This window comes from Medicago truncatula, chromosome 4, assembly GCF_003473485.1.
Source record: "Medicago truncatula cultivar Jemalong A17 chromosome 4, MtrunA17r5.0-ANR, whole genome shotgun sequence".
In the NCBI taxonomy this organism is placed as follows: domain Eukaryota; kingdom Viridiplantae; phylum Streptophyta; class Magnoliopsida; order Fabales; family Fabaceae; genus Medicago; species Medicago truncatula.
Window position 1 is genome coordinate 16,910,648 of NC_053045.1, and position 22,968 is coordinate 16,933,615.

The 22,968-nt window shown below is 37.4% G+C and overlaps 1 protein-coding gene and 1 long non-coding RNA gene across 10 annotated transcripts; one reads left to right on the forward strand and one right to left on the reverse strand.

Moving 5' to 3' along the window:
• Positions 1-4,881: 4,881 nt before the first annotated feature.
• On the reverse strand, positions 4,882-14,068 carry LOC120579907 (uncharacterized). The gene is made up of 5 exons (XM_039832665.1): positions 13,871-14,068; positions 6,006-9,532; positions 5,354-5,717; positions 4,991-5,284; positions 4,882-4,890 (listed from the first exon to the last, which is right to left on the reverse strand). The coding sequence occupies exons 2-5, from the start codon at positions 9,455-9,457 to the stop codon at positions 4,882-4,884; spliced, it is 4,119 nt and encodes a 1,372-aa protein (XP_039688599.1). The 5' UTR covers positions 9,458-9,532; positions 13,871-14,068.
• A 2,916-nt stretch (positions 14,069-16,984) lies between these two features.
• On the forward strand, positions 16,985-21,227 carry LOC25479967 (uncharacterized). 9 transcript variants are annotated; one of them, XR_005646007.1, is made up of 7 exons: positions 16,985-17,176; positions 17,454-17,587; positions 17,802-18,381; positions 18,477-18,559; positions 20,305-20,356; positions 20,510-20,555; positions 20,996-21,227. It is a non-coding gene; the product is annotated as an uncharacterized lncRNA (long non-coding RNA). The 9 variants fall into 9 exon arrangements; XR_005646006.1 differs by lacking the exon at positions 18,477-18,559 and adding an exon at positions 19,796-19,907; XR_005646008.1 differs by lacking the exon at positions 18,477-18,559 and having other exon boundaries at positions 17,802-18,162; positions 18,238-18,381; positions 19,796-20,356.
• Positions 21,228-22,968: the final 1,741 nt, after the last annotated feature.

Sequence of the window (22,968 nt, forward strand, 5' to 3'; positions counted from 1 at the left end):
TTAATAATTAAAGACGACACAAAAACGAGTTTTAAATGGTAAAAGAAATGGATAAAAGATTTCAAACGGGCCAAATTTGGGGTATGACAGATGCCCCTATTTAAGTTTCTTCGTCACGAAGGTTTTAAAAGGGAAAACTTTTAAACCACAGGGTCGAGGAGACTTAAATATAAACAAAACGCCAATTTTGGACCGTTTGAAATACCAGAGATGCGATGCTAATGAAGGTGATGATATGACCGATCATGATACAAGCATGAATGTACAGTTGATGCATAAAGACTGACTGGGGAACAAAAGGATAGGTATCACTAGGGAAGGAAATGATAGATAATGCTTATGATTGCTGTGAGGTAGCTTGAAACGACTGGAGTATAAATGATAATGTTTGTTAATATTGCTTCAAGGTAAAGGTAAGGACATGATTAGCCGACGAGTGGCGAAAGTAAAGACATGATTAGCCGACGAGTGGCGAAAGTAAAGACATGATTGGCCGACGAGTGGCGAAAGTAAAGACATGATTGGCCGACGAGTGGCGAAAGTAAAGACATGATTGCCGACGAGTGGCGAAAGTAAAGACATGATTGCCGACGAGTGGCGAAAATAAAGACATGATTGCCGACGAGTGGTGAAAGTAAAGACATGATTGGCCGACGAGTGGCGAAAGTAAAGACATGATTGCCGACGAGTGGCGAAAGTAAAGACATGATTTGCTGACGAGTGGCGAAAATAAAGACATGATTGCCGACGAGTGGCGAAAGTAAAGACATGATTTGCCGACGAGTGGCGAAAGTAAAGACAAGACGGACCGACAGGGTTTGCTAACATTGTGGGATAGCAAACATACGGTAAGAGTGAAGACATTGTAAAGCTTGGTATCAGGGGAGTGACTTGATGAAGATAAAGTTGAGGGGAACAGGGAATTTGTCTGAAGACAAAGGGGAATTGTATAGACTGATTACTGGTGAGACCTGCCATTTTGGAACACGTTTGATTTGCTGACATTTTGGAATTAGACACACTGGGGGTGATATTTGAGGATATTGAAATAAGCCATTGGGTAAAAATGCAACTATGTATGGATGATATTTATATGCGTGCTATGTATGCATGAATGAATAAATATGTATGAGACTCATATGACGGTATAATGGTAAGATTGTTGAGACAGGACTGGGCAGGTCTACAAGGAGAATGGCCCGGCATCACTGTACGAACACTCAAAGCCTTCATTGGCGATAAAGTCACGGGGGATGAATCAACCATTGTTAGGGTACAGCCCTTAAACATACTGCTGGGGTAAGTCCTCACAAACTGGGGTAGAAGTCGCCATTTCATCAATGCAACACCGTATTTTCAAGCTTGAATAGTCATTGCTTTTTGTATATATATTTGAAATCCCTAACTTTTGCCTGGATCGTCCTTTCGGATTTTCGATCCACCGGAGAGATATTTTTCTTTTTCTCTTTTTGTATGCCCCTAATTTTTACCTGGATCACCCTTTCGGGTTTTCGATCCACTAGGGCGCTTTTTTTTTTCTTTTTTTCTTTTTTCTTTTTTTTTTTTTTTTTGCAATGACTATTTCTCCTTTGTTGAACCTGCTTGTTTCGGACCAACTGTTGACACATACTTATGTGATACATGTTTTTAAAGATAATATGTTTGTCATTTTTGTTTTTTTTTTTTTTTTTTTTTTTTGAAAGAAAACATAAAATCCTTAGAAAGGTTTTCAAAATTTTTGCTTCAAGTACTAATACTAAAAACGAAAGAAAGATTTTTTTGCACATAGAATAAACAAGAATTCCAACAAAGATGCACAGGCTCAAATTGATTTAATAGAAATGGTAACCGGCCAAAGGCATGGCACCACAGATTACAAAGAGTTGGAATATGGTAATTATATGGGACAGGTACATTGAACACAATAACCGCTATACTTCTTAACCACTTTGAATTCCACAGTTTGGATGCTTCAATATTAGAGAACTTCTGACAGTCAAGGTGTCTCGGGCGAGTGATGTTTCATCTGATGCAGTTACTTGTCTCGATCCTTAATTTTTGCATAGATCGCCCTTGCGAGTTTTCGATCTATCAGGATAATTTCTTTTTTTCTTTTCTTTTTTTTTTTTTTTTGTCTCTAATTTTTGCCTGGACCGCCCTTTCGGGTTTTCGATCCACCGAGACGCTCATTTTTGGTTTAAGCCGCCCTTTCAGGTTTTCGACCTACCGAGCTGTTCTTTTATATATTTAGACAAAGTATTTCTTGACTGCATCAGAATTCACAGGACGAGGTAACTCCTCTCCATCCATATTTGTAAGAATTAAAGCACCACCAGAGAACGCTCTCTTCACCACGTAGGGACCTTCATAGTTTGGCGTCCATTTGCCCCTAGGATCTGGTTGAAAGGATTTGATACATTTGACCACAAGATCTCCTTCCTTGAATTCACGGGGATGGACTCCTTTATCGAATGTTTGTTTCATCCTTGACTGATATAGCTGTCCATGACACAAAGCAGCCATACGTTTTTCCTCAATCAAATTCAACTGGTCGTACCTGCTCTGGCACCACTCAGCTTCAGACAATTCAGCTTCCATCAAGACTCTTAAAGAAGGAATCTCAACCTCTACAGGTAGTACAGCCTCCATACCATATACCAAAGAGAAAGGGGTTGCCCCTGTCGAGGTTCGCACTGAGGTACGATATCCATACAAAGCGTAGGGTAACATTTCATGCCAGTCCTTGTAAGTAACTACCATCTTCTGTATGATCTTCTTGATGTTCTTGTTTGCAGCTTCAACTGCCCCATTCATCTGTGGTCTGTAAGGAGAAGAATTGTGATGTTGAATCTTGAAGTCATCGCACAACTCTTTCATCATGTTGTTATTCAGATTTGTGGCATTGTCTGTTATGATTCTGTTGGGAACACCGTAGCGGCTGATGATGTTGTTCTTGATAAATCTGACAACTACCTACCTGCTTGGTCACATTGGCGTAAGATGCTGCTTCAACCCACTTGGTGAAATAATCGATAGCCACTAATATGAAGCGATGCCCATTGGAAGCTTTTGGTTCAATCCGACCAATCATGTCAATGCCCCACATAGAGAAGGGCCACGGGGAAGAGATGACATTGAGCATAGATGGTGGTATATGAATCTTGTCAGCATAGATTTGACATTTGTGGCATCTCTTGGCATGATTGTAGCAATCAGCGTGCATTGTTATCCAGTAGTACCCAGCTCTCAATATCTTCTTCGCCATGGCGTGCCCACATGAGTGAGTTCCGAAAGAGCCTTCATGTATCTCATGCATCAACTCTCCTGCTTTATGCTTATTCACGCATCTGAGTAGGACCCCATCAAAGTTCCTCTTATACAAAACATCTTCGTTGAGGAAGAATCGGCTTGACAACTTTCTCAAGGTCTTCTTGTCTTTGTTGGATGCCCCAGGCGGGTATTTTTGAGTTTGAAGGAAGACTTGGATATCATGATACCATGGCTTGTCATCATCAACTGCTTCGGCCGCAAACACATAAGCAGGCCGGTCGAGGAATTGAACATTGATTACTGGTACAGTATTATGACCATTCACTTTGATCATTGAGGATAGAGTAGCTAAAGCATCCGCCATTTGATTCTCATCACGGGGCACATGGTGTAGCTCTACTTTGTTGAAGAAAGTCAGCAAACGTCTTGCATAATCTCTGTAGGGGATCAATCCAGGATGACGAGTTTCCCATTCTCCTTTGATCTGGTTAATCACGAGAGCTGAATCTCCAAAGATGACAATTTTCTTAATCCTCAAATCGATGGCTTCTTCGATACCCATGATGCAAGCTTCATATTCAGCGATGTTGTTTGTACAATCAAATCGTATCCTTGCAGTAAAAGGGATGTGAGTACCCTTAGGGGTAATGAGAACTGCACCAATTCCACTACCATAGACATTAACGGCCCCGTCAAAAATCAAACCCCATTCGGATTCAAGATCAGGACCTTCACCGAACACCGGTTCATCACAATCTTTCGCTTTTAGATACATGACCTCTTCATCTGGGAAGTCAAACTTGATTGGTTGATAGTCTTCAATTGGTTGATGGGCCAAATGGTCTGCCAAGATGCTACCTTTGATTGCTTTCTGGGTGCGATACACAATATCATACTCGGACAATAACATCTGCCATCGAGCAATCCTTCCAGTTAAAGCTGGCTTCTCAAATATGTACTTGATAGGATCCATCTTGGATATCAACCAAGTTGTATGATTAATCATATAATGACGGAGACGATTGGCAGCCCAGGCTAAAGCACAACAAGTTTTCTCAAGTACAGAATATCGGGACTCACAATCAGTGAACTTCTTACTCAAATAGTAGATAGCGTGCTCTTTCTTTCCGGTTTCATCTTGTTGACCCAACACACAGCCCATGGAATCTTCCAGTACTGTTAAATACATGATCAAAGGTCTTCCGTCAACTGGAGGAACAAGAATTGGAGGTTCTAACAGATATTCTTTGATTTGATCAAAAGCCTTCTGACAATCAACATTCCACTTCACCCCTTGATCCTTGCGGAGTAACTTGAAAATTGGTCCACATGTGGCAGTCATGTGAGAGATAAATCTGGAGATATAATTAAGTCTACCAAGAAAACCTCTGACTTGCTTCTCTGTCTTTGGAACAGGCATTTCTCTGATGGCTCTGACCTTGTCGGGATCAACTTCAATACCCTTTTGACTGACGATAAAGCCTAGGAGTTTACCAGATCTGACACCGAAAGTACATTTGTTAGGATTCAACCAGAGCTTGTACTTTCTCAACCGCTGAAACATCTTCAACAAATACTCAACATGTTCTTCTTCTGTGCCAGACTTAACAATCATATCATCTACGTAGACCTCGATTTCTTTGTGAATCATATCATGAAAGATTTTGGTCATGCCCCTTTGGTAAGTGGCACCAGCATTTATCAACCCAAATGGCATCACCACATAGCAGAAAGCACCCCAGGGCGTGATGAAAGACGTCTTTTCTCTATCCTCAGGAGCCATCCTGATCTGATTGTAGCCGGAGAAACCGTCCATGAAGGAGAAAACCTTGCACTTAGCGGTGTTATCAACCAATACATCAATGTGAGGTAAAGGGAAATTATCCTTCGGACTAGCCTTGTTCAAGTCCCGATAATCAACACACATTCTGACTTTGCCATCTTTCTTTGGAACAGGCACTATGTTGGCCAACCATTGAGGATACTCTGATGTGACTAGGAAACCTGCATCAATCTGCTTTCGCACTTCCTCTTTGATCTTGAGGGCCATATCGGGATGAGATCTTCTCAATTTCTGCTTTACTGGAGGACACTCAGACTTCAAAGGCAGTCTGTGTTCCACAACATCAGGATCTAGACCCGGCATGTCCTTGTATGACCATGCAAATATTTCATTATACTCTCTGAGAAGCTCAATTATCCTCTTCTTGACAGATACCTCTAACAATGCCCCAATCTTGATCTCTTTTTTATCTTCCTCAGTACCCAGATTGATGATTTCTATCTCTTCTTGATGAGGTTGAATTGTCTTTCTTTCTTGTTCCAACATCCATCTGATCTCATCAGGAATCTCCTCATCCTCCTCTACTATAGCCTCGTAAACCGGGACCTCAAAGTTGGGAGGAAGCATGGGGTTACTGTGTTCAACGGGCTCGCTTATGTTCAGTCTGCACATGATTCATGATTGATTTTAATGAGTAAATGCAGACCTTTGATTTTGAAATTTAAAAGAAAAAAAAAAGAGAACAATTTTTTTGATTTTTCTATTACCATTTTTTCCAGAAAATACAAAGAATAAATAAAAATAAAGGCCGTGACAGAAACGGCGATTTTCATTCATCGTAAAAGTACTGTAAGCAAAGACAAAGCCCTACATGATTTCACTTTCGTCTTGGGCAGAACGAAAGGAGTTTTCTTAAAAGTAAAAGAAACAAAAGACAATTCAAACATATTACTTAGATCGGGGTATCACAGAAGGAATGTCCACAGCAATCCAGTTGCAGCATGCTCCTCCAGGTGTTACAAAGACAGGTGCCACTCCTCCAGGCGCATCATCGGTAATTGCATTGATCTCTGGTGAATCGTGGATGAATCCGGCACTGCGGAAAGAGCCTTCGGTAGGGTCAAACTTCCCAGACCTACTGTTAAGAAAACCAACCCCTTCCTTGCGCTTGTTCTCTGGTAACTCCACTAGCTGACCCCAACCTTCGGTTTTGCCTTCCTGGATTACCCTCTGTGCGTCCTTCAACGAAGCCATACAAGTCTCAATCTTACCTACACTTTCTTCAGCAGAGAAACCTTGGAATGATGACCCATCTGAACTACTACCACCAATAACAGAGAAAGCAGACAAATTGCTGATCAAAAAGGCTGACTCGCCACTCACAGTGATGAGCTTTCCATGGCTTACAAATTTTAGCTTCTGGTGGAGAGTGGATGTCACTACCCCAGCGTCATGAATCCATGGTCTGCCAAGCAAACAGCTGAAAGAAGCCTGGATCTCCATGACTTGAAAAGTAACCTGAAACTCATGTGGGCCGACTGAGATGGGCAAATCTATCTCACCATATACTGATCTTCTGGTCCCATCAAATGCCCTCACCGTCACCTTACTAGGCCTGAAGAGAGTCTCGGAATATGTCAATTGGTCAAGGGTTGATTTGGGCATCACATTAAGAGCAGAGCCAGTGTCTATTAGAACATTGGATAAGGAGTCTGTTCTGCAAAGTACAGAGATGAGTAACGCCTGATTGTGCTTCTTCCCCTCCGCTGGGAGGTCTTCATCACTGAAACTCAGACTGTTACATGCGGTCACATTCCCCACAATACTTTCAAACTGGCCCAAAGTCACATCATAATCCACAAAAGCCTGGTCCAGTACTTTCTTCAGGGCATCTCGATGAGCACCAGAGCTTGATAACAGAGACATAATGGAAATCTTTGCAGGGGTTTGTAACAACTGGTCCACAACCCTGTACTCGCTCCTCTTGATCAGCTTTAAGATTTCATCAGCATCCTCATAGTCAAATTCTTTGGGATGCTCTCCAACTCTACCTTTACCTGTGTTCCGCTCCTTTACTGTTTCTTCGACCGGAATATTAGTGCTTTTCTGAACCACAGCAGGAAGAACGCGGCCGCTTCTCAAAATCTGACTACTCTCGGCAATATTGTCCACAACAGATGGTGAGGTCGTTTCACTTCCGGGTTCAAGAATTGTGCCTTCATATTTGTAAGGTACGGCTTTCTGAGAGGAAGGAGGTACAGGCCTAGGGACACAGATTACCAGAGGAGTGCCAGCGGGCTTTGCACTATTAGGGTTTATCACAAGCGGCCTCCTAGCTCTGAATATTGGGGTGACAACACAAACACTTTTGCTCTTGATTTCCTTTGTAACCACAAGTTCCTTTTTATCTAGGAGACCTTGCACATCATTTTGGACTTGCATGCAACCACGAGGATCCACCGAACACACCTCACAAGCCTCGTGATCATGACTGAAGAGAGCTACTTCACACATTTTCACATGTATCGGTACCAAAGGGGTCTTGATGTCACATGCGTAGAGAATGCAAGCATCTTCCTGACAATCTTGAATCATATTAACAACAGGCCCATGGGGAGGCAGAGGATTGTTCTGGGCAACATGATCAGGGTCGGCGAAAGTTAACTCTTTGCTATTGAGCAGTTTTTGGACCTCTTTCTTGAGGGCATAACAACGTTCCACATCGTGACCTGCTGCCCCTTGATGATAAACACAATGAAGTTCAGGACGGTACCAGCGTGGGAGAGGATCTGGAATGTGAGGGGGTGGTAGTGTGTGAACTAGGTTTTGCGCGAGCAAGGAAGGCAGTAATGCTCCATAAGTCATTGGTATGGGATCAAATTGTTGTTTTTGATTTTGCTGATTGTAGGGAGCTTGAGGACGGGGTTGTTGTTGTGGTGGGTATTGTGGCCTTTGTTGGTATGGTTGTTGGGGGTAATATGGTTGTTGAGGGAATTGTTGTGGGTTGTATGGTAGTTGATATAGTGGTGGATAGTATGGTGAAGGTCCTTGAGGTCTTGGTGGTTGATAATTTGGGTTCTGGGGAGCGGTCATTTGTGGGGTAATGTTAGCAACATAAGGATGACTAGGGTACACAGGCTGAGATCCTCCATGGGCCACCATGCCGACTTCTTGAGCATTCCTTTTTGAGTAACCATTACCAAACTTCTTGTTACCATTAGACGAACTTCCTGCAGAACCACCTGAAGAACCAGCTCCCTTACGAGCCCAATCCTCAATACGTATCCCCGTCTCTACCAGTTCGGTGAATTTCTGTGATGCACAAACAATCATTTTCTCTGAATAGCAAGGGCTCAGAGTCTCATAGAACATCTCGGATAATTCCCTTTCATCCAAGGGCGGACGAATCTGGGAGGCCTTCTGGATGAAGCGTTGTGCATACTCTTTGAATGATTCTTTGTCCTTCTGGGTCAAGGACTGCAACTCCTTGCGACTAGGCGCCAGATACGTGTTGTATTTGTATTGTTGCATGAAAGCGTCAGCCAATTGTTCAAACGTAGTAATGCCTTTCAATCCCATAAACCAAGTATGTGCAGGACCGGTCAAACTGTCCTGGAAGCAATGAATGAGCAAAGGTACGTTGTTCCTGTAAGCTATCATCTTCGTAATATACATGGTTAGATGATTTTGTGGACACGAGTCCCCTTGGTATTTCTCAAACACAGGCATCTTGAATTTTGGGGGTATATCCACATCTGGTACCAAGCAAAGATCGTATATACTATGGACGACTACTTCTTTACCACGCATGTTACTCATCTCTTTTTCCAAAGCCCCGAACCTCTCTTCCCAGTTAACTGCTTTGTCGTCCCCCATCACACTGTCAGAATGATAAATCTGCTTTTCCTGTTGTGGCTCAACATGCACAGTGGGTCCTGCTTGAGTCATAGCTGCCTGAGGAAATAGCTGGCCCATCTGAAAAAAAGGTGAAGTCTGTTGACCATGTGCGAATGGCATTTCAGTAGCACTTGGACGAAAAACCCCATTAGCTGCAAGCGGCATGCCCCAAGGGTAGCCTGGAGGCATGGAATACTGAGGAGTAGAAAAGAGACCCTGGGGGCCAAGAGGACGGAAGCCTGAGTTACCCATAGTTTCCATATTACCAGAAGAACAATCAGTCATCAGAGGCTGGGTGAGGCCGATAGTTGTAGTAGTAGTCGGAGATGGTTGCGGGGGACCCTCAGGTGCAGCTGTGACGACCACAACAGGAGTTGAATTGGAGATTGCTGCTTGCTCTCTCTCAGCCATCATAGTTTCCATCATAAGTGCCATTCTTTCCATCTCTCCCTTGAGGTTAACCAGTTCCTCTCTGAGCTGAGCGTTTTCCTGTTCTGCTGCTAACATCCTCTTCTTGATATGAGCTCGAGTGTTGTGAATGCGAGTGGGTTTGTACTGAATACGCCGGGCCACTTTGCTTTTCTGAGGCAGAAATGAGGAGAGTATGAGACTTGATTTTGACACTTTTTATGAATGCAATATGATGCATGATATGCTATATGCCAAAATATGCAATTTTTATATATATATATATATATATATATATATATATATATATATATATATATATTTTATTGAAGGACCTATAGAAGCAATTTTGTAAACATACCAACCTAAACAAATCATAAAAAAACAAAGTTGATTACAAGATAATTCCCTTTCTAACAACAAAGCCAAGAGATAGACTTTCAAAGTAAAACAAGATAATTCCCTTTCTAACAACAAAGCCAAGGGATAGACTTTCAAAGTAAAACAAGATAATTCCCTTTAAACAAAGTGAACCAAGGGATAGACTCCATAACTAAAAAAACATCACAAACAAACTGAAAAGACTCTCAAGCATCTGAAGCGAACTAATCCTCAAAATCGGAATGCGGTCCATCAAAGAGATCCATGCGTTTCTTCTTCCGCCCAGGAATTTGATCAAGTGCGGCATCTTTCTCCTTGATACTTTTTCTCAGCTGGGCGATTACCACATCTTTCTTATGGCTATCATAGGCTTCTTGCTCTAGTAGGACCATTACAGCCTCATACTCCTGATCCTTTTTCTGATACTCTCTTTTCCACCTATGTACTTCACGTTCCGCCTCAGCTAAACGCTCTTGGTATTCCTTCTCGGTGTCAAAGGTCATAGGTAGGGGTGGTGCTGGAGTGATTGCATATACAAATCTTGATATCTTGTAAGGCATCCCAATTTGGACAGCTCTATCTATCACCCACTGAGTGTATGATTCATGAACGGCACCTATCTTCTTCCCTAACTGGCCTTTGTCTCTTCTACGGATGGTGTGCCAAGCTCGCACAACCTGCTCCCTCATGCCTTTACTGTCATCTATGTTGAGGTAATATACATTCTCTAGATAGATGCTGAGAGGTTTCCCTTCCATGGGATATCCGAACTGGCGTCGGGCAAGTGTAGGATTGTAGCTAATTCCTCCTTCCAACCCAAGAAGTGGTACATTGGAGAATTTCCCACAACTGTCAATAATGGTTCCTTTGTCATAAACCCGATCGTACCACACTACCTCGGCTGGAGTAAGGGACATGAGTCTTTTTGACCAAAGAAGGTTTTCTGGATTGGTGGTGAAGCGAGGAGTTCGGGGTAAGTGAGAGGTGATCCACCGATATAGCAATTGTGCACAACAAAGGATAGTTCCACGACCAGCTTGAGTGCGTCTATGGATGGAAAGATAGGTATCACCTAATAAGGTAGGGATAGGGTTCCTTGACAAGAAAATTTGGATAGCCTTGATGTCCACAAAGTTGTCGAGGCTAGGGAAGAGTACGAGGCCATAAATAAGCAAGGCAAGGATGGAGTTAAAAGCATAGGCAACCCCCATTTTGTCAAAGAATGTGGTCCTTTCGTAAAGGAAATCGGTGGAGAAACCCAAAAATTTCCCCCTAGTGATGAGATGTGCTTTCACTTCGTCCGTTTCAAGATGGAGGGCTGTGGCAATGGTTGAGTGCTTGGGAGTTTCCTCGAGGCCACTGAAAGGTACTTTGTCCAACACTGGTAGATTAATCCAACAAGAGTACTCCTCCAAGGTGGGAAGGATCTGGTAATCTTGAAAAGTAAAGCAATGGTAGCCCGGGTCATAGAACTGAACAAAAGCGTTGAGAAGCCCTTCGTCGATATCTGTCTTAACAACACCCATCAAATTTCCATGTTGCTTGTAGAAATCGTCCGTACAAACCACTTTCTTCCCTAGCTTCCTCAAACTCAAGAGATCTGGCTTCCTGAAACTATACTGCCTAACGCTCCTCATATCTACAATGTTTACAACAAAGCTTTTATAAGTCCTTCAAAAAAAATTTGATGAATGGAAAAAATATTTATGAATGGATGCATGTATGCATGATAATACTAAAGCACATAGGATGTTGGAGTCAAAGGGTAACAACGCCATTTGGTAAGGACTAAGGTTTTAAATTGCACTTGTAACAAGGGTTCTACCAAGTTCCCAAAGTCTTTAACCACTTCCGAATATTTATCGGGTGACGGGAGTACTCCCATTCCAATTATATTCGTCGGAAAGTCTCGTTTGGGTGTAGTATCGCGTATCAACTAATTCAAGAGTACTCTCGATTAGCCACCGCACTACGTCCTAAAAGGCCAAGATGGGTTAAAGGTGACTAACGGTCCTCAACTTCAAAGGTCACTTGAAAATAGCATGCCAAACATGAGTACTCACGTTCACAACATATACTTCCAAGATCCCTCCGTTGAGTGGGGTTATCACATGCGCCAATACTGAAGAGTACTCTTGGCATGGAACTATGATTATACCACCGTCCTATCTTAAGTTTCCCTCAAGCTCGGGTGTAGAGCTTACTTCACCACTCACGTAAACATGTAAGAAAATATTTACAAAGCGTAAACAAATAATAAAGCACAAAATAAAGAAAGTAAGGTGGGTTTAACCCGCGTAGAATCTAAGTCCCCAGTGAAGTCGCCATTTTGTGCTCCCCGATTTTCGGATATCAAACCATTGATTGATTTGAATCGTCAATCTTTGAACTCTCAATTTTCATTCGTGGGAAGGGAAAAAATGAGTAAAAACCCTTATCGAGACTTTGGATTCGGGGGTTGGTTTCGAATAGGGAAGGTGTTAAGCACCCTAAACGACTTCGGTACTCCGAAGGAACCGCTTACCTAGATTATCTTGTGCTAAATTCATTTGCTTACTTGAAAAATTATTACCTAAAAATCTAAGTAAAAGAATGGAGGGAGAAGAAGTATGTTTTTGGTTATTTTTATTTGATTTGGAAGGACAAGTCCTCTGCCTACGTACCCTTTTTTGGTAAAGGGATCAAAACCGACGTAGTTCCACACAAAAATTTCTTTGGTGAGTTAGGTTGATTTTAAGATTTTTGAAAATGGGTTTTAAGAAGAGAAAGAGGCCTCAAGGCATGAGATAAAAAAAATGAGTGAGGTTGATTGATTTTAAATTTTGAAAATGATTGAAGTTGAATTAAAATTGATTGAGAGTTTGATTAAGAAAATAAAGGAAAAATGTTATTAAGAAAATGATTTTGAAGTTTTGCATATTTGATTTTTTGAGAAAATGGTTTTTCTAAACTAACGGTGAAAACTAACGTAGCGTCGTAAAAAAAACGAGCGGAAAGCGGTAAATATATTGTGGTAGTGTCGGTGCAAGTGTCGGTGCTTGTGTTACCTACATTATTACATCAATTCCTAAATACAACCCTAAGGCCTTTATGCCAAAATAAAATGCAAGAAATAAAACTTACATCAATTTCCTATTTATACACACCAAGTCAATGACAAAATAAAATGATGAGAAAATTAAATGTACATGCTATGATTCAAGACAAAAATTAAATCGTTAGTAACATAAGAAATATCATGGTGAATGAGACATAAGTAATAAAAAAACAAGGAATTAAGACAAGCAACAATTAAGATCATCATATAAGAAATAAACAAAAAAATTTAAAAGAAAACAAATAGGATAGATTTTTAAAAATTAGAGAAAATTAAAATGGTGAGAACAATATTTTTGGAATTTTTTCTAAACACAAAAATGTCAAAAAGTGTAAAAAACAGTATTAAAAAATAAAGACAATTAAAAATAAGAAATAAAAAAATATTGGCTCAGCAGGATCTAATCTGGACCGTTGGATGAATCCAGAGGTCTAGATCTGAATCCCAAGATCTCATCACAGCCATAGGATCTAAGATCCAACGGTTTTAAAAATAAACAGAAAAAAGGAAGGATATACTGGAAGCACAGTGACCGTCAGATCAATGATCTGACGGTTCAACAGCAGGCACGCAGTATTCCACACAAAAGAAACAAACACTCAACCACATACGAGATGCATCATAGGCCGTTAGATCTACGATCTGACGGCCTAGCTATAATCATACACGGTAATACGATGGAACAACACACATGGAATTAAAATAAAATGATGAGGCTATATAAAGTGATTTCACCAAAAAAAACACACATAAAACAAAATCCTTCTCTCTCTAAGTTAAACTTAGAGAGAGAAGCTCTCCCTTCTCCCAAAAAACAAATCGCCGGAGAAGATGAAGAAGGGGTGGCCGGAGTTCCTCCGGTGCGGTGGTTGGCCAAGCCGCCGCCGCGCCGGAGTTTTATTTTTACTTTTTTTTTGAAATTTTTTACATCAAAAGCTTCTTATCCTTCTTCTCTATGCAAATCCGGTATTAGTTTTAAAAAGGGTGGAGAGATTTGAGTTAGATCTACAAATGAAGATTTGAAATTTTTTTACCTCTTTTTGCTTTGTTGTTGTTGTTTCTGGTCCGATTTGCTCTTGTTCTTCCTTTATGTGCGCGTTCCTTTTTCTTTCTCGCGAATCCGGTGTATTTAGCTCCGATCTGGTTCTTTGAAGCTTGAAGACTCAGCTCAGTTCAGCTCCGTTTTCGTCCTCGAACCGGTTTGGTTTGGGTTGGATTTGTGTGTTGGAATCGATGATGATGATTAGTGTTGTTTCTGTTGAAATTCGGAATATGTGAATCAAATGAAAATTATTGTTGTTTATGGGATTTCTGTGATTTTGTGTTCATGAATGTTCATGAGTATTCATGAAGTGTTCATCATTTTGTGGTGTTTTGATCTGTAACTAGATGAGAGAGAAAGGAAAAAGGTGTTTTCTATGTGATAGGGACCAATCTGACCCGTTTTCTGACTCTGACGCGGCTACAGTGAATTTTCGGACCCTCTTCCCAATGATTGGACAGTGTATTTATAGTGACAAAATAGGGTTGGCTCTAGTACATATCAAAGACCAAAATACCCCTGTTGGAGACTTGGGGAAAAAGACTTAACAAATAACAAATAAAAAAAATAAGAAAAAAGAAAAGAAAGAAGAAAAAGAAAAAAAAAGAAAAAAAAAGAGGAAAGAAGAAAGAAAGTCACGTGAGTGACTTTCCTTTCTTTGTTTTTTTTCAAAAAAAATAATAAAATAAAATAATAATAAACAAAAAAAGAAAAATAAAACATGACAAATAAAATAAAAATAAAATATTAATTAATAATAAAAAAAAAAATTCCTTTGAAATCTGACATGAGGTACTTCAAAGTATCCTCCCTGCCGAAATTTTGTCTGAAATGATTAAAAAAAAACGCGACTTTTAAAATACAATTAGACCTTTTAAAAATGACTTGACCGTTATGACTAAAACTTTTAAAACTAAAATGCGTCTAAAAGTTATAAAAAAAACAGATGAAGTGATTTTAACTGTTGTAAAAAGCGAGCAGAGACTTAAATGCAAGATGACAGTTTTTTTTTTAATAATTAAAGACGACACAAAAACGAGTTTTAAATGGTAAAAGAAACGGATAAAAGATTTCAAACGGACCAAATTTGAGGTATGACAGGTATGACAGGCATCAAAGTGGTAAGTCTACATGTTCTCCATGTTGGTGTGGTACTTCAAGAGAAGGTCTCAATATGTGCTTTTATTTATCTTGTTCTTGGTTCAAATTTAACTATATATAAATACAACTAGGAATTTTGTTTGGTATCTAGTTGCTGATGTTATTATGTTCAAGAGTGATTTTCTTTTGTTTTATATTCCACTAACAAGTGTCATCTAGATATTTTTTGTCTCTATTATAATAGGTTATTTACCTAGCTCTAGTTTTGACCTTAAGCTTATGCTTTAGTGAGAGTTTTTCATGACACCATCATCCAATATGATTGTGATAGTTCTTCATATGTTACATGAGTTGGAGCAATTAGGCACAAGGCCAAGTTCATAAGTTCATCAGGTTTGTTTCAAATGACACGTCAATTACTACGTACCTCGCTAGTTTTATTTATCACACCCTCTAAATTTCAAATGAACTGTAGAATTTTTCCCATGTTGAAGGAGGAAAAGTCATTGACCATAAGCTCTTAGTCTATAAACAAGGAGATGAGATTAAGCACTGCTCGTGTTTATTCATCAAGCAATATTAGTCTCTGATTGCAATAATTAAAAAGTTTAGAAACTAGTATTTGTTTATTTTGTTTCATAATTCACATAACTTTGTTTGGCTTTACTATTATTCAAATAGTATGATTAGAAAACTATGGAAGGCAGGAACATGGAACGAATATCCAAAGATCAGATTATAAGCTTGTGTAGTTTCACTACTAGGAAAAGCAAAATTAGGGAGGGAAATTTGTGACGGAAAACATAAAATTCCTCAAAAATTTCTTGGTCGCAAAATTTAGTGACGGAATTAGAGAGGGATTTCATGTTTTCCCTCACTAAATTTCCCTCACTAATTTTTATTTTTTTAGTAGTGTTTACGTGATTAAGTATTTATGCTCAGTTTTCGATTTCTGATCCTGAGACCTGGTGATTTGGATTAGTGGAGCTGCATTGGATTTCAATCTTTTCTTGTCCTTCGTTTTACTATGGGCTATGTGAGTTTTGTTTTTTTATGTCATTTGCCATGTCTGATATTTGTTCTAAACAGGGAATGTTTGTACTTATTACTAGTTGAACATACTTTTTTTTTTTGTAGATAAATAATAATGATATCGATGAATAATTTCAAGATTTGGAAGCACAAGACGATGAGATTGATAATTGATGCTTAAGTTTTTTTTTTTATAGGTATTTTGATTGTGGTCAATAATGATTGGCCTTACATCTTACCATGTACATTTAAGACTCGAGTACTTATATATATATATATATATGATTGACAAATATTTGAAGGTTAATAATAATAATTAACATTGTTTTTTTTTTTTTTTAAAATATTGGTTTATCGCAACGGTTAAAAATCGTAGCAGTAGCTTCTAATACCGCATGCTAAACCTGCTCTATCAAAACGGTTTCAGTTATACAAACGGTAGATAAGCGTTAGCATAGCAACTTTAAAACCGTTTTGCAAAATTAGCTTTGACCACGTTGGCAACGGCATAAAATCGTTGTTGTTACGAATTTTATAAACCGTTCTTTAAAGGATAACTAGGCTAACGGTTTTATTGTTGCCGTTTCGGTCTAGCTTAAAATCCGTTTCGAAAGGAAAAGACAACGCCTCGGTTTGCCACGGATAGGAAAGCGTTCTGGTAGCTAAAGACAACGGTTTCTTTGAATTAGCCAACGCTTTTCATGTGTTGTCTAAGAACCAAAATGTTGTTGCTACAACATTTTGGCTCTACGACAACGCCTAATTTTTTAAAGGTAAAAAAACCGTTCTGGTATGGCTCTATAAGGAACGGATTTCATATTGTGTTGTGGTAGTGTATAATAATTGTACATATTTTTTGTTACCGCTCAAATTCGTTGTCGTATAGGAAAGCAGGACGGTTTTTAAAATTAAATATTTTTAATAAAAAATTGTTCGTAAAACTAAAAGGCTAGCGTAAATCCTCTAATTTTCTTGATAAAACAAAAATTGAAACTCAATCTCACTCCAGACTAACGAACTCTCACCTCACATGGCCGCTCCATACCTAGAACGACCAATCTCCACTCACTGTCATGCACTCTTCCGTCGATTGAATATGAAATCCTGTTCACCATCGTTCGGCATTCACCCACTTGAAACCCTTCTTCTCCATCTTCAATCAAAGGTATGCGCTTCTCTGAGGTTTCTTTTTCATCATTTTCTTAGATTTCTACAATTTTATCTTAAATTCTAAAATTTTCTTAGATTCTACAATTTCTTTCTTAATTTTCTACAAATTCATCCTCTTAGATGACTTCTCCTCCTTCCTTTAACTTCATACTTACCCACCCTTTAAATCCTAAATTTTTCTGGCCCTTTTTCCAATCTCTACTCAATTTCAGACTCAAGAACGCTAATTTTATTCCCAATTAAAGAGAGAAAATTTTATGTTGTTGTTGCAGAATTGTAGACTCACGAACCTAGAGAACATTCGGATCCCTTTGCCTAATCTCTCCTTACTTTTGTTGTTCGATACTGCTGTTTGAGATTCACAAACTGTCAATCTCTACTGCTGATTCTGGAGGTTATGAAGGAGGTGGTGACTTTTGCTATCTCGTCTTTCATTCTCTCTTACAATCGTCTTCTGCAATCTCCGATCGGCCGTTGTCGCCTGCGATCTCCGATATGCAATTGCCATTTGTGACCTCCAATTTAGAATCAATGCTTGTGATTGCCATCTCAGATTGCAATCTTTATCTCTGATTAGTGTTTTCCATCTCTGACTATTATCCCCTTTTGATTTTGTGCAGATAACCTTCAATCAGTCATGGTTGGTGTTGTGAGCTACACAAGAGACTTTCAACTTCTCACAACTGATTTGGATTCTATCTTGGGTTTCATCTTTCATATTTTTGGTAGGTTTTTCGGTCGATTACTTCTTCATTCAAAACCCTAGTTTTTGTTTGATTGACTACTTTAATCCTGTTTAATGTTCATGTGATCATGCCACCTGCTATCTACTTCTGTGCAGATCATACAAACTCTGTAACTAGTTTTAGGTTTAGTTATGATGGACAATTGCATCAGGAAGTATGTATAAATTTGTTTAAGTCTAGGGTTATATATGTGAATCCGAAAGGAACAGTTGATGGTCCTAAAGGTGCCATAGAGGTAAAGTGAGATTCTTAACTTTGTTTTGCCTCAACTAGTGGTTAAATAAATATCCATGAAGTCTTTCACCTTCAGTGGTTCAGATGGCATCTGAGAGGAAAAATGCTCTTCGCTGGTTCTGACGATTCCACCGCTCGGATGTAGAATGCTAATAAAAATTCCCTAAATATATTTTCTGGTCATGGTGTTAGTGTGACCTCTGGTGATTTCACCCTGATGGTACTAATTCCCTTCATATTTTCTTCGTGTTGCATCTTCCTTTATCTATGTTATATATTTTTAAATCCTTCATTTCCTTTTATTTGGTACCTTAGAAGAACAATATGTATTGGTGCTGATGATGCAACCTTGAGAATATGGAGTCCAAAAAGTGGAAAAAATATACATGTTCGGTAGGGTATGTTAGTTTCAATTTATAGTGTCTTTCCTATATATAAATCATAAGCTAGTACCAAAACTATCCATATTGTGAATATATCACTAGGAAAGTTGGTATCTTTAAAACAATTGTAGTTTACAATTTGGCTCTTATTAAGATACAGGAGGAAATGTAAAATGGAAATCATTATTTAAATTAACAGGTTCCATTAGTAGAAAATATAATCATAAAAAAGTAAAAGGTAAGAGTACCCCAGTGTGAAATTTTACCACGTGTCATTATAGAAAGATTTTTCTTTTGAAATAGATAGATTAGTTAATAGACCAAGAAGGATCCTTGAGTCACATAACAACAAACCCCTATTAAAAAAAATTATGACTGGCCTAAATTAGTATAACCTTAATTTTTGGTATTAAATAAAAAATTGCAAATCAGTTGGTAATGAGTAAGCAACCTATTCAGTGATGTATACTAAAAAATAATGGGTAGTCTAAATTTTTGTATTTATAGTGACAACAATTTCAGGTCCTTTCTAGTAAAAAGCATGATTCCGTTCTCAATCATTAACATGAATCTCATTCTCTAACATGCTGCTATCATACAATATAATGAAAACTGTAAATAAAGAAAAGATATACTTTTACCACTTGGATTAGTTAGTCCCCCACATGAAAGGCATCAAAACCATTTGTTGATAAAATCTTGTAGTGATAAAACTAAAAAAAATGTCATCTAATGAATAAAAAGATACAAGTGATGTAAAATACAAGTGCAATGCATTTGGTTTATTTTGCTTCTGTATACCAGTTAGTGTAAGTGGAATTGAAGCACTTTATCATCTCTTTAAAATATCAATAGTGTTGTGATTAGCAATTGAAAGATCAACAAGTTTTATATGTTTTTCCCCATATAACTTGTGGTTAGGTCGTATGATTAACCTTCTATTTTTGTTTACAGAAGTTTTTTTTTTTATGGATTTGATTGTTATTTTTTTTTATTACAAGATTTGATTGTTATCATGTCTTAGGGTATACTTTACATTAAAGACACAAGTCTTTTATTTTAAACAATGTTATTGTTATACATATATAAATGTCATATTGATGAGAAAAAGGACACTTCTAATTTTGAATCTTGTATGCTTGTGACTATGTTGGACGGGATTTAGTATGAATATAGATTATTTTTGAAAGAAAAATATTTTTGGGGCAGAATTGAACAAAAACATAAAAATGAAAGAAATTGATGTCATAGACAGGAAAAGGGAGCGCAACACTCTCTTCTAATCGAAGAAGTAATGATAAGCCAAAGTTAGAGGATCGCTAATCTAGAACCCAAAAGAGCAATGCTCTCAAATTCACACAACGTGAGTTTCTTTTTTATTTTTTTTATCAAAAATCATCTCATTCCCTTCAACATTTGTGCCCCTGACATATATTGGTTCCTCTTTTCTTTGTTCAAAATTTGAGGTGTTTTTGTTCTTTGGGTTCAGCTTCTTGAGTAAATAAGATATTGAGTTTTTTTTTGTTTGTTTTGAGTTCATCATATTTTGTGTTTTGAGTTTTGATTTCTGAAATACTCCATGTTTATAAGCTCTTTAAATAATGAATAGTTTGTTTTGTGGTTGTTTTAGTATAAACTCACATAAAAGTAACAACTTTGTTACCTTTTTGGTTAAGAATTAATTTTAAAAAATTGGTCGGGAATCATTTTCATTCAAATTTGAATTTCATTACGCAATGACCTTCATGGTTTTTGTGCAGACTTCGCCCATCTTTCTTCTGCAACAACTACCAAAGTGAATACATCAACAAGGTAACTAATCTTCAAGTTCATATGTCAAAGTTAATTTATATTTTTTAGCATCAAATGATAGGTTCTATTAAATGAATGAAATTTCTGCTACAAGGTTATGATGTCTGTTAATCTGAATTTCTGCAATTTGAGTTATTATTAATCTTATAACAGAGTCTTTGGTGGATTTCCAAAGTTACCAGTTTCAATAATAAAAAAGGTATGATCCTCTCTAGTTCTGCACTCTTCTACATTGCTCACTTATGTTGACTTATGTATAAAAATTGAATAAGAACTCATAATAGTGAAGGAGTGATACTTACTTATGCTCACTTATACATGATTGACAATGATAAGTTAAATTATAACATTCTTGATAAGTTAATTGAAAGGGTGCTAAATCGAAGACGATTACGTCTTATCCCAAAACGGAGCGCAACCCCTTGCGTCTACGCACGGGTGTACTAGTTACCATATGAAATGAAGGATAACAAATGTTTCAAATATAATAGTTTAGTATACTCTGTTGTTGTGTCTCTTCAGAAATGAGTGACTTCGAAATTACTACATCAGTGTTAAGCATATATATTTTCAATTGGTCCATGGAGACACTATTATTTGCACATGTTACTTATTCAACATATTTCTTTTATTTTGTAGATGAATGAATAATGATTATATCGATGAAGAATTCAAGATTTGGAAATACAAAAAATGAGGACAAAAATGCTGATGTTTAAGTTTTTTTTTATGGGTGTTTAAGTGTTTTTTTTTATAGATTGATGATTATTTTGAATATGTTATTTAGATTATGAAAATGATAATTGACATTATGTCAAAGTATATATTGAAGATCTTAGTACTTTATTTTGAATAATATTTTTGATGCATATATGGATGATATATTATTGATAAGTATTTGATGTTGTTATAATGTTATTTCACTAAAATTATTGTTCTTTAAATTTAATGTTTTATTTTTTGGCAAGAACAACATAAGAAAGAACAGAGTCAGTGAATTGCAATAATAATAATTAATTACACATTTATTTTAAAAAAAAAACTAATTTATTCACAACGGGGCAAAAGCATGGTGGTAGCTTACAAAGAGTAGTGTCAAACTGGGCCTATGAGAACAGTTTCAGTAATTACAACAGTACAAAATAGTTGAGTTAGCGCCGCGAAAACCGTTGTAAAATTGGATATATTGCAACGGTTTTTCTATGGAGAAAACTTATAACCGTTGATGATGTTCAATACTAAAACCGTCCTTAAAAGGTTATTTAAGACTACGGTTTTGACTATGTCGTTGCCGTTTGTGGAAAAAAGTGTTTTGAAAGGATAAGACAACGCCTCGGTTTGCCACGCCAAGAAAACCGTTCTGGTATCCAACCAAAACGGTTTTTATGATTTTCGCAACAATTTTTTGGCGTTGTCGTACGATGAAAATGTTGTAGTGGAATCAAAGTTTATCAATATTTATGACCTTTGTATTTTACCTTTATTTTTAGTTGCCTGATCTATCTCGCATTAGCATACTAGAAGAGTTCTTTTAACCTTACTCTTAGGATCACCATTAATGAGTTGAAGAACTTGCATGTAATTGAGTGGGTTGACATAGATCTCCTACTTTTTTCTAACCCACGTTTGGTGGATGTTTTAGTTTGTGGGATTCGGTTAGGAACTTTAAGAAGGAGGAAGTGTTTGTTTGGAAAAAAAGGAACAATGAATTCGAAATCAAAATTACAGTAAAGCATAACAATATTAGGTTAGAGTGTTTTAAATTGTGACTCATGATCACTAATTAAAAAAAATGATGGGAGGAGATTAAAGAAAGTTGTTTTCTGTCAATTTTTCTCACCGGAGATAATTTACTTCCGAGAGAAATACTCTCTCCAATCTTAAATATAAAAAATAAATAATTTTTTTATCTTAAATCAAAACAAATATAACTTACTTTGACTCTATTTAATGTTATTTGTCCTAATATACATTTTAATTCATGTAAGTTTCATTTTAATATTTTTTTATTCTCATGAAACACGTTACAATATATGGTACTTTTCATAATTTTTTTTTTTTTATCAAATCAAGAAAACTAATTGCATATAAGTGAAATTTTGAAGTTAGATATTTTTTTATAATTGAAATCCGAGAGTATTATGATTAAATAAAAAAGTAATAATTTTATTCATACTGGTAGATTAAAACGGAGGTAATCATACCTGTTTAATATATTGAATGACTGAGAAAGCAAAGTTAATTTGAACTCTTATTAATTAGATATATTTTTATGAATATATTAATTATTTATAGTGTTTTTATATTTTAAGTATATTTGTACTTTTGCCCACTATTTTATGACTCATAAAAATATTTCTTTTAAGCAAATGGCATGCAAATAGATCTGCGACACCCTAATTATATTACAATATTTTTGTTTGTAAAAAAGAAGACTGGGGGACATAGTAACCCAGTTAAATCAAAAAGGTAACCAGCCATATGATAATACCATACATGACAATCCAATGGGTAAATAAACAAATTTGAATTCATAACTAGACTCACACATCATGTTGCACAATCCAGCGAACCCGCATTATGGGCACAAAACCAATGTGTAAAAGAAATGT

What these genes read in the sequence shown, in the direction of transcription:
- LOC120579907 (XM_039832665.1), bottom strand. Translation starts at nt 9,457, where the DNA reads ATGTTAGCAGCAGAACAGGAAAACGCTCAGCTCAGAGAGGAACTGGTT. An exon ending in TCTGTGATACCCCGATCTAA is followed by an intron (nt 5,718 to 6,005) that starts GTAATATGTTTG and finishes AATCATGTGCAG; the next exon opens with ACTGAACATAAGCGAGCCCG. An exon ending in TGAAGTCTGAGTGTCCTCCA is followed by an intron (nt 5,285 to 5,353) that starts GTAAAGCAGAAA and finishes GTGCGAAAGCAG; the next exon opens with ATTGATGCAGGTTTCCTAGT.